Here is a 12,555-nt window from a genome sequence, read left to right as displayed (position 1 = left end):
GTGGGGGTTCGATCCCAGGACCCTGAGATCATGAACTAAGCCAAAGGCAGACACCTAATGACTGAGCCACCCAGGCGCCCTAAAATTTTTCTTAAAGAAAAAAAAAAAAAAAAAAAAAAGACCTAAAAATTCCTTAGAAGAAAACAGGAAAAAAATCTTCACAATATTGGATTCAGCAATGACTTCTGGGATAGGACACCAAAAACAAAGGCAATAAATGTAAAAACAAATAAACTAGACTTCATCAAAATTAAAAACTTTTGTATATCAAAACATACTATTAAGAGAGTGAAAGTACAATTTATGGGGAAAAATATCTGCAAACACATATATCTGGTAAGGGTCTAACATCCAGAATATACAAAGAACTCCTACAACTCAACAACAAAAATCCAACCACCCAATGTAAAAATGAGCAAAGGAGTTGAAGAAACAAACATTTCTTCAAAGAAGCTATATAAATAGCCAATAAGCACGTGAAAAAGATGCACAACATCATTACTCATTAGAGAATGCAAATCAAAACCACACTGAGATGCCACCTCACAGCCACTAAAACAGCTATCATCAAAGTAAGTAAGTTTCGGCAGGGATATGGAGAAACTGGAATCCTCCGCATTGCTGCTAGTGGAAACGTAAAATGGCATGGGCGCTGTGGGAAAGCCCAGCAATCCTTCTAAAAGTTAAACACTTATGTCCATGTGATCCAGCAATTCTACTCCGAGGTACACACCCAGAAGAGCTGAGAGCAATGACTCCAGCGTGTTCTTGTACATGCAGTGTTCACAGCAGCGCTATTCACAATAGCCAACAACCCAGTAGAAACAAGACAGTATCTATCAACAGAGGACTGGATAAATGAAATGTGGTATACATCCATACAATGGAATATTACTCAACCTTAAAAAGAAGTGAAACTACCCCTGGGGATAAAAATATATGTTTATAAAAAAATAAAAAATTAATTAAAAAAAAAAAAAGAAGTGAAACTCCAATAGGATGCTACAACATGTATACCTCTTGAAAATATAGAGCAAACGTCTGATTCCACTTATATGAAGTACCTAGAAAAGGCAAATTCACAGAGACAGAACTGGTGGTGACTAAGGGTGGCAGAAGCCGAGGGCAGAAAAAAAAAAAAACAGTATTGTTTAATGAGTACAAAGTTTCTGTTTGGGACAATGAAAATGTTCTAGAAATAGACAGTGGTAATGAAAAGTACTATGAAGGTACTTACTACCACTGAATTGTGTACACTTAGAAGTGGTTAAAATGGTGAATTTTAACCTCCCAAATTCATATGCTTAAGTCCTAATTCTTAAAGCAAAGGCATCTGGAGATGGGGCCTTTGGGAGATAATGAGGTCATGAGGGTAGTTTATCAAAGAGTGAAAAAAGAGAATAAAGAGACCAAGACTGTGGGTAAGCACACAACACCAAAATATTCTGGGAGGAGAGGAAGAGAGTTGCTGTTAGAACAACAAGCAAAATGACTTAGAGAAGGTGAGGAGAAGGGAAAGATGCAGGAGGGGTTTGGGGAGAGCACACCAACGAACACAAAGCCAGCGACACAGCGAACGTAGAGACGATGAGAACAGAGTGTACAACAGAAGCGAGGCGAGAAAGGGTGTCTCCACGTCCCTCTCCTCATTCCTCTCCTTGTCCCTTTCCTCGCGCTGCACCCCCCCCAGGGATTATGGATCAACAGTTTCTGTTAATGTGACCTGTGACCTCTCCTTTCCTCCCAAACACTTCTCTCAGCCAGTGAGGAAAGTGAAATCACTGGTTAACACCTGTAAAGGACATGCTGGACGGCTGCAGCATACAGAGAGGGCTTGGCTGAACTCAAAGCACAGGGGCAAAAGGGCAGCCAGTGCCTTACACCACTGTAACAAAGGGGTAGAAGAGTCTTAAATGGTGGTGATAGCTTCTATAAGCAGTCATTCCTGATATACAACTGTAATATTGTGGTTTGTAAAAAATATGTATTTGGTCATTCATTTGAGCAGAGCACATTTCTCATAAATAATTGGTCACTGTTCCTGGCTCTCAGCTCCCAAAACCCTTGGAATTTCCTGAGTGACAAGAACAATGGAAGCATCTTTTGTTATACTGTGTGGTCTTTTGTCTTCAGCTCCTAAAATCATTTGACAGCCATAAAGCTGAAATGGGTGTTTTGTTAATGATAACAACTCTCTCTCCATCACTACTGGATTTATGTTAATGAGATGACTTCTCGAAATCCTGTAAGGATAGGGAACTGACCCCAAAAGAGAGGGGGAACTTTCAGACCCACCCTCTGACCTCGGGGGAGGGGAGAGGGACTAGAGGCTGAATCAATCACCACTGACCAGTGGCTTAATTAATCATTCATGCCTATATAATGAGACCTCCATAAAACCCAAAAAAGATGGGGTTCAAAGTGCTTCCAGGCTGGGGAACCAGAAGGCTTTTATGTGCCACCGTACAGAGCCCCATACTCCATGAGAACAGAAGTTCCTTCTTTCAGGACCTCACCCTAAGTATCTCTATCTGGCCGTTGATCAGTATCCTTCAATATCCTTTGTAATATACTGGTAATCTAGCAAGGAAAATGTTTCTCTGAGCCCTGGGAGCTGCTCTAGCAAATTAGCTGAACCTAAGAAAAAGGTTATGGAGACCTGCGATCTATAGCCATTCAATCAGAAGCACCTGGACTTGCAACTGGCATCTGAAGAGAGTTAGGAAGGCAGTCTCGTAGGGCTGAGTTCTTAACCAGTAACTCAAAGTGGGGAGGAGGAGGTGGTGGAACCTCCAACCTATAGCTAGTCAGTCAGAAGCACAAGTAACAACTTCTGAAAGCATTTGGTGGGGGGAGGGACAGTCTTGTGGGACTTGAGCCCTTAATCTGTAAAATAGGATGCGATCTCTGGGCAGATAGTGTCAGAACGGAGCTGAACTGTAGGATACCCAGTTGGTGTCAAGGGCCCTGCTTATTGATGTAGTGAAACACAACCTCCCCCGCCCTGCAAGCACACACGTTGGAACTGGTTCTAGAACCTTTAAGGATAAAACAGACCCCTTCAAGTGTCCCTGCTGAAATGAGTTCTGCTTGTTTGTAATGAAACCCAAATGACTACATCAATAAAGAGCTAGGTTCTCGAAGGTGGAGAACCAGAAAGGTGGGAGCTATGCAGAAAACTCCATAAGGGATGCCTGGGTGGCTTATTTGGGTAAGCATCTGCCTTTGGCTCAAGGTCATGATCTCAGGGTCCTGGGATAGAGGCCTGCATTCTCCCTTTTCTGCTCTTCCTGCTTGTACGTGCTCTCTCACTCTCTGACAAATAAATTTTTTCAAAAATCTATGAATAAATAAATAAGTATATCCCATTTGTTAAAATCTCTTAAAAGACAAATCTAATTCATAGTGACAGAAAGCAGATCAGTGATTGCCTTGGAGCCATAGGTGGATACTGACTACAAAGAGGCACATGTTCTCTATCTTGAGTGTGGTACTGATTACACAGGTACATATATTTACCCAAAAAACCCCAATGAAATGATACACAGATGAATGGAACAGAATAGAGTCCAGAAATAAACCCACACTTACACAATCTGTAATAAAGGAGGTGAGAATAGACAATGGAGAAAATGCCAACTCTTTAAATAGTTCTGGGAAAACTCAATAGACACATGAAAAAGAATGAAATTGGTCCACTTTATTACACCATATACAAAAATAAACTCAAAATGAATTAAAGTCCTAAAAGTAAGACCTGAAACCATAAAACTCCTAAAAGAAAGCATAGGCATAAACTCTAAGGTGATGATCTTGGCAATATTCTTTTGAATCTGTCTCCTCAGGCCAGGGCAACAAAAGCAAAATTAAACAACTGTGACTACATCAAACTAAAAAGTTTTTGCACAGCAAAGGAAAACCATCAACAAAAAAGAAAAGGCAATCTATTGAATGGGAGAAGACAGTTGCAAATGATACATCTGGTAAGGGGTTAATATCCAAAATACATAAAGAATTTCTACAACTTGACACCAAAAGAAGTCAGTCAATTAAAAAATGGGCAGAAGGGGCACCTGGGTGGCTCAGTGGGTTAAAGCCTCTGCCTTCTGCTCAGGTCATGATCCCAGGGTCCTGGGATCGAGTCCCCCAATTGGGCTCTCTGCTCAGCAGGGAGCTGCTTCCACCTCTCTCTCTCTGCCTGCCTCTCTGCCTACTTGCAATCTCTGTCAAATAAACAAAAAATGGGCAGAAATTAACATCATTAATCATCAGGGACATGCAAATCAAAACCACAACTCGTTATCACCTCACACCTATCAGAATGGCTAATATCAAAAAGATAAGAAATAATAAGTGTTGGCAAGGATGTGGAAAAAAGGGAACCCTCATGCACTATTGGTAGAAATATAAATTGTTGCAGTCACTGTGGAAAACAATCTGAGAATTCCTCAAAAAATTAAAACTAGAACTGTCATACAACCCAGCAATTCCACTCCTGGGTATTTATCCGAAGAAAATGAAAATACTAATTCAAAAAGATACATGCACCCCTATATTCACTGCAACAGTATTTACAATAGCCAAAATATGGAAGCCACCTAAATGCCCACAGATAAATGAATGGATAAAGAAAATGTAGTATATACACATAGTGGAATATTATTCAGCCACAAAAAAGAATGAAATCTTGCCATTTGTGACAACATGGATGTACATGCAAGGTACTACGCTAAGTGATATAAAGACAAATACAGTAGGATTTCACTTATATGTAGAATCTAAAAAGCAAAACAGAAACAGACTGGGGCACTTCCAGGTCATCAACTCAAGGTCCTGGGATCAAGCCCCAAGTCAGGCTACCTGCTCAGCGGAGAGTCTGCTTCTCCCTCTGCCCCTCCCCCTATACTCACACTCTATCTTCCCCTCTCTATCAAATAAAAATCTTTAAAAGAAGTTTTTTAAATAATAAGATAAAATAAAAAAGCAACAATGAACTATATGCTTAAAAAGGGTATGTTTTACTATATGGAAATGATACCTCAGTAAAGTTAACTTAAAAAATTAAATCATCGGGGTGCCTGGGTGGCTGGCTCAGTCAGTTAAGCATCTGCCTTCCACTCAGGTCAAGATCCCAGGGTCCTCCCTGCTTAGTGGGGAGCCTGCTTTTCCCCCTCCCACTCCCCCTGCCTATGCTGTCAAATAAAAATGTTTTTAAAAAATTAAATCATCATACCAACATTATTTACAATGGCCAAGACATGGAAATAACCTAAGTGTCCAACGGATAACACACACACACACACACACACACACACACACACACAATGTATATATGTACATACATACAATAGAATATATTATTCAGCCAGAAAAAATGAGGAAATCCTATACTTGCAACAACATGGATGAACCCTGCAAGCATTATGCTAAGTGAATTAAGTCAGAAAAAGAAAGACAAATACTGCATGATTTCATTTATATGTGGAATCTAAAAAAACAAATAAAAGGTTAAAAGAAAAAAAAGAAAGAAAGAAAGAAAAGAAAAAGAAAAAGAAAAAACCCAGACTTGGAGGAAAAGAAATCGGACTCCAGGGAGTGGAAGGACACAGGGAATTAGAAGAAGGTCAAAAAGTACAAACTTCCAGTTACAAGAGAAATTAAGTACTAGCGAGCGATGGAACATATAACCTGATGCCTAGAGCCAACACTGCTATCACAGAGGAAAGTACAGCAAGGTAATCCTAAGAGTTTGCGAAAAGTTTTTTCTTTTTTCCTTTCTTCTTTTTTTTAAATTATATCTAGAGAGATGATGGATGTTTGCTGAATCTATTCTGACAATCATTTCGCAATATATGTAAATCAAACCATCATGCTATATACTTTAAACTTACATAGCGATGTATGTCAAAATTAAATCACCTTTGAATAGCCAAAAAATATGTAAGTAGAAACATTCTGTAAAGATATGCTAATGTTAAAAATGCTTGCCTGCTTCTGAAGAGTGGAGATGAAATTAGTAGGAGCAGAAAGTGGAAGATATCTTTATATGTAACTCTTCATTAGTATTTGAATTTGTACATGATTGTGTTTTATTTAAAAATTTTAAAACTAGGGGCGCCTGGGTGGCTCAGTGGGTTAAAGCCTCTGCCTTCGGCTCAGGTCATGATCCCGGGGTCCTGGGATTGAGCCCTGCATCGGGCTCTCTGCTCAGCACAGAGCCTGCTTCCCTCTCTCTCTCTGCCTGCTTCTCTGCCTACTTGTGATCTCTGTCTGTCAAATTAATAAATAAAATCTTAAAAAAAAAATTTTTTTTTAACTATCTCATTTAAAACAAAAATTAACAATATGTATTCCTAAATACCCCAAACCCCAGAAGGGCTAAGTTCCCCAAAATGTGAACTGTGGTTTCCTGTGAGTTGTACAATCCTGGGTCATCACTGTTTCGTCTTCACATTTTATAATGCTTTCTAATTTAAAAAAAAAGTGAGCTATTTCCCTGTTGAGGAAAGTGATGCCATATATATATAAAGAAAGAGCGGAGCTGCTGGAACCTGGATGCTTCTGAACACCCTCAACAGGCTACTACTCACTTTGCTGCTAGTTACAGAGTTTCCTTCATCCCATCAAGCAAACACATAAGCTTCATTTCCACTCAGTCAACTGCATGAGCTTTTTTTGCATGCATGACTCTTAGAGCAAGCAAAGATTTTCTTAGACCTATAAAAACAGAACCTAGTGGGCACCTGGGTGGTTCAGTTGGTTAAGCACCTGCCTTTGGTCCTGGGATCAAGTCCCACATCAGGATCCCTGCTCAGTGGGGAAACTGCTTCTCTCTCTACCCTTCCCTTATGCTCATGATCTCACTCTCAAACAAATAAAATCTTTTAAAAAAATGAAGGAATGGGGTGCCTGGGTGGGTCAGTCGTTAAGCTTCTGCCTTCGGCTCAGGTCATGATCCCAGGGTCCTGGGATTGAGTCCCATGTCAGGATCCCTGCTCAGTGGAAAGCCTGCTTCTCCCTCTCCCACTCCCACTCCCCCTGCTTGTGTCCCCTCTCTCGCAGTGTCTCTCTCTATCAAATAAATAAATAAAGTCTTTAAAAAAAAAATAAAGAACAAACCCAGGAAGATGAAACAGCATGCCAAGGTGCTACAGCTGAGCTCAAGTCTTCAACTGTGTCTGACACCTGCCTCCCCGCTGCCCCTCTGCAAGAGCTGTGCCCTCTCCCCACACCCCCGAGTGGAGTTTGCGGTGAATGAGGCGGCGCAGAGTTTGGGGTTATGGTTTCTTCTATACTGTTGGAAAGGGAAGTGAAGGGAGAAGGGAGGACAAGGGAGGGAGGGAGGAAGGAAGGGAGGCAGGAAGGAAGGACAGACAGACTTAAATTGAAATAAAGGGAAGATATGGGGGCAGGGGGAGATGGGTATAAATCCTTAAAGAGTCCTAGGGGCTCATCTCAGCATAAGTACCAGCCAGTCATCTTTCAAGCTCTAGAGATGCCACACTTGACCCAAGGATATGAAGAGATTATATTCCAGCAAAATTAGCAGCAGCAGTTTTCATCTGCCACTCAAAAAAAGAGCCCTGAAGGGAACCTTACAGCTCATCTGCCCATGATTCCTAAATCATCAGAATCACTGAAGGGACTTTTTAAAAACAAAGATCTTGAGCTTGCCCAAACTTTCTAAATCTCCAGGGGTGAGATCAAAGAATCCGTAGTTTTTAAAGCTCCCCAACAATCCTGATGATTGACCAGATTAGGGTACTCTCATTTTTCATGAGATGACAGTGATTAGGTGGGGCAGGGGCAGAACTAGAATCCAGTTTGTGACTGCCAGTCAGCACTCTCCCTTCTCACAACCTACTGTCTCTCCTCTGAAATCCTACAATGTCTACTCAGAGTCCAGACCATTTCCCCTTCATGAAGTGAAATGCTGGCATCCTGCCTGTAAACCCAACAGTCCTGTGGCCATTTTACTCCACCAGAAGAACCGTATCTAACTGAAACCCAGCTCTTAACCAATAGGGGCTTCAGATCTCACGCTCCATGGGGCCACTCGAATCCAGTGTTCTGTTACTGTCCAGGCCCCAGAACTTATAAGCCAATCAAACCTGTCCTCCCTACAAATGGTTGTCTTTCAGGTATTGGCTCCTACATGGCAGTAATACTAATTATGCAAACGGTGAATGCTAAAAAATACTACTGACATTAGTCTTTATGATTTTGGAAGTCACAGATTTCTTCCAAATGTAGATTCTCTTGGAAGACCTTTGAAATGGGTGGGAATTTGCTGAACAAGCATGCAAAGCTTGTCACAGCGTGACTCAGCCTGCAAACACGTGGGGTCAGAGAGAAGCTACCTTGGGCCGAACACTTGAGTGGCGTCATATGATCACAGTCTAACAAGTAGTTTATTAGCGTAAAGGAAAAGGTATATTTACAGAGGAAACCACCAATGTCATGGGAAATAGAGTACAGCAAATTTTAAAAGTGTGACTCACATACTACACAATTATCCTTTACCAAAAGGATTTTGTCAGATACTTCCAGAAGACAAAAAACCTTTTTTCTTTTTTGGTCTGAGATAGGCTACTATAAAGTCCAAGATGTACGAATAGGCCAAAAAAAGGGTAGAGATACATGGGCAAGCAAAAAGGTACCTCTTGGGGTAATACCCACATCTGGATCTGTAGGGCCGGCTGACTAAGTCACAGTTTTACAGGACTGTCGGAAATCAGAGGAAATCTTTACACTGTATTCTAATGGAGAAAGAGGGTCTAAACCAAAATTCAAAATAGGATTGTGGGAGGAAGCCTGTAATGTAGCATGTAATGCCAATGCCAACAAATATTCCTAGATAAACTCTGCAAGAGCTAGAAGGAATCTCAGAGGGGTTCCAATCCAGCCTGCCTTATAGTTGTTTATACTACTTATAGCATAGTCACACAGAGGACCGGACGGCAAGTGACATGTTCATACAGCTATTGAGGGACATGGTTAGGACTCACCTTCAGAACCCACATGCCCTGGCCACTGGATTCAAACAAGCTAAATTACCAATATAGAGAGGTTCATGAAGAAACCCAAATGCATCATTCCAAATGCCATAAAGTCTCTACTTTCGCTCCCCCCACTTTTGCCCAGGCTACTGATCTACTGATGTTTCAGATTTTTCATTTATTACACTATGGCTGAAAAGAAGGCATTTTTAAATTTACACCTTAACGTTCAATTTCAACATTTACTGAATGGCTGTTAGGTATCATCCTGGGCCACGAGAGCGCAACTGAATAAGACAGTTCATTGTACTTCACACATGGCTCAACAACATCAAAGCCTGCCCTGTTGTGGGGGAAGCAAAATAGCAGTAACAATAATGGAATTTTATTATTTCAGTCTGGTTCCTGGTAAGAACTTATCCACATCACAAAAGTCCCACCATTTCAGCTTATCCTCAGACAGAGCAGAGCATGAACGACTAGGACATCAGGTCCCACACAAGGCATGAAGTCTGAGGATTGCAATTGCAGGTAATTGCTACTCAGAGCCCTTGGGGAGACCAGGTGTAGGTGTGGACACAGAAAAGAAGCCCAACATGACGCCAAAGGCATAACGTCTGTGTCTGGCCAAAAGCCCACTGGAGACATGAGCTCCAAAGAAGCACATTTCATTTATTCAAACATTTCAACTTTGAGGCAATTTAAAAAGTGATAGTTGTGCCTAATGAGAACTCAAGGTGGTTCCACCTTTATTCCTACCTCCCAGTGACCAGCAAGTTTGGGTGGAATCTCCAACCCCAGCTTCTCCAGCTCTCGCTCCCTGTATTTCTCATATTGCCGGTAACCTGCATACCCACCGCCTGTCACCAACAGAATGGGCAGGGGACGGAGCAGAAACAAGGTACGAGCAGGGGCAGTGTGGACTCTTCTGGCATCTGTAACAACAACAACAACAAAAAAAAAAACAGGAAAATTTTGAGACTGGGAGAAGGGACAAGGATGAGTCATGCAAACGGCACTAGAATGAGGTCCAGGAAACACCAGTGCATCTTAGATAGGCAGGTGCAACCTTGAGTCACTATTAAGACCCTTCTGGGGCTGCCTGTGTGGCTCAGTTGGTTGGGCAGCTGCCTTTGACTCAGGTCATGATCCCAGGGTCCTGGGATTGAGCCCCACATCTCTGCTCGGTGGGAAGCCTGCTTCCCCACTCTCCTTCTGCCCCTCCTCCAACTTGTGCTCTCTCTCGCTCACTCTTTTTCTCAAATAAGTAAAATTTAAAAAATAAATAAATGAAAAAGAATTTTAAAAAAGACCTTCTGTCTCCAAATTCTACCAATATGTAAGGGACAAACATCTTTGTGCGTGTGTGTGTGTGTGTGTGTTTTATTTTTTAGATTTTAGATCTTATTTATTTGACAGAGAGAAAGAGAAAGAGAAAAACAAGCAGGGGGAGCAGCAGAGGGAAAAGGAGAAGCAGACTATCCACCAAGCAGGGAGCCCAATGCAGGGCTCAATTCTAGGACCCTGAGATCATGACCTGAGCAGAAGACAGACACTTAAGCGACTGAGCTACCCAGGTGCCCAAGGGACAAGCATCTTTCCTATGAAACTACAATGCACCTCAATTGCCACCACAGCCAGAGAATGTAAGATGAAAACACTGTACAAAGAGGTCAAGAAACTAATCAAGGTTGCCAGGCTAGCTACCACCAGATCAGAACTGGGAATCGGGCACCATTTCTCACCCAGGACTCTCTGACCTTACTTCTACAATCTAGACCCAAATCTGACCAGACACAAGTATTCTCAAATGCAAACTCCCATAAGATCTTATGATTCAATAATAAAAAAAGACAATCCAATTTAAAAACATACACAGGATCTAAATAGGCATTTCTCCAAAGAGGATACACAAATGGCCAATAAGCACATGAAAAGATGCTCAACATCTACTATTGTTTGAACTGTATCCCACCCCAGAATTCACATGCTGAGTTCTAATTCCCAGTACCCAGAATGTGACCTTACTTGGATACAGGGTCTCTAGAGAAGTAAACAAGATAAAATACGGCCATCATGGTGGGCCCTAACCGGATAACGACTGATGTACTAATATAAAGGGAAAACTTGGAGACAGACATGCTTATAAAGAGAATGCTGTGTGAAGATGAAGGCAGAGATCAGGATGATGCTTCTGGCTTCCATGAGAAGCCAGACCAGAGGCATGGAACAGGTTTCCCCTCACAACCCTTAGAAGGAAGCAGCCCTGTGACACCTTGATCTCAGACCTCTGGTCTTCAGCTTGAGTAAGTTTCTACTATTTAAACCACTCAGTTTGCAGTACTTTGCTAGCACAGCTGTAGCAAAACAACACATCATTAGTAAACAGGAAAATGGAAATCAAAACCATGGTGAGATACCACTTAACACCCACTAGGATGGTTATAATCAAAAAGACAATTAGGGGGCACCTGGGTGGCTCAGTGGGTTAAGCCTCTGCCTTCAGCTCAGGTCATGATCCCAGGGTCCTGGGATTGAGCCCCGCATGAGGCTCTCTGCTCAGCAGGGAGCCTGCTGCCCCCTCTCTCTCTGCCTGCCTCTCTGCCTACTTGTGATCTCTCTCTCTCTGTCAAATAAACAAATAAAATCTTTAAAAAAAAAAAAAAAAAAAAGACAATTAAGTGCTCGCAAAGATGTAGAGAAAGTAGAACACTCATACATGGGCCAGCCACTTTGAAAAACAGTTTGTCAGTTCCTCAAAATGTTAAACATAAAATTACCATTGTGACCCAGCAATTCTGTTATTAGGGATATTTCTGAAAGAAATGAAACCGACACCTACACAAAAACTTATATAAAAATGTTCAGTAGCAGCCAAAAAGTAGAAACTACCCAAATGTCCATCAACTGGTAAATGAATTAAAATGTGGCGTATCCATACAAAGGAGAATTATTTCATAACACAAAGGAATAAAGTACCAACACATGATATAACATGAACCTTAAAAACCTTATGTGAAAGAAATGGGGAGTGGTAGTTTAAAGAGTCAAGTGCTGTTACTGGCTTGGGGAAAGTGGGGGGGAATGAAATTCTAAAATTAATAGTGGTGATGGTTGCACAATTCTGAATATACTCAAAGCCACCGAACTGCACTTTAAAAAAAGATGAATTTTATGGTATATGGATTATACCTCAGTAATGCTGTTATTAAAACAAAATCTCAAGAGCTGAATCACCAGGAGCCTATACAAAACCAGAGAATACCCTTCTTACTACCTGTGACTCCAATGGGAGGAAGCCCTCCTGCTCCCGACATGACCAGCTCCCCCCACCATGTTTTGGGTGTTGCTGTTTTTTCTTTTAATGAGCAAGTGTGGGTGTCATTAATCTCTTCCATCTTCTAATTATTCCTAATGAACCCTTACTAGTTCACAACTAAATATTCTGTCTCTGACCAAGAAAGACTGACCATAAAGCAACTTTCTGAAATAACTGGTGACAAGCGAAGTGCTGTTCCCTCCTCACTGCAGTGAGCCCTCCCCCTAGATGGACTAG

General features: G+C 41.5%; 1 protein-coding gene across 8 annotated transcripts in view; it reads right to left on the bottom strand.

The window, feature by feature from the left end:
- PISD (phosphatidylserine decarboxylase) overlaps positions 1-12,555 on the bottom strand; it is a 44,173-nt gene that overhangs the window by 17,839 nt on the left and 13,779 nt on the right. For 6 of the 8 annotated variants that reach the window (XM_082697918.1, XM_082697923.1, XM_082697924.1 and 3 more), the window contains one exon: positions 9,759-9,934. The exons of 1 other annotated variant lie outside the window; for it this stretch is intronic. In XM_082697918.1, the coding sequence (XP_082554044.1) occupies positions 9,759-9,934 (176 nt within the window). The remainder of the gene's footprint in view (positions 1-9,758; positions 9,935-12,555) is intronic. One more of the 8 variants, XM_082697926.1, reaches the window with a different exon arrangement.

Source organism: Mustela nivalis (assembly GCF_964662115.1).
Source record: "Mustela nivalis genome assembly, chromosome: 14".
NCBI classification, from domain to species: domain Eukaryota; kingdom Metazoa; phylum Chordata; class Mammalia; order Carnivora; family Mustelidae; genus Mustela; species Mustela nivalis.
Note: the sequence above shows the minus strand (reverse complement) of the source record. Positions and strands in the feature narration are given on the sequence as shown.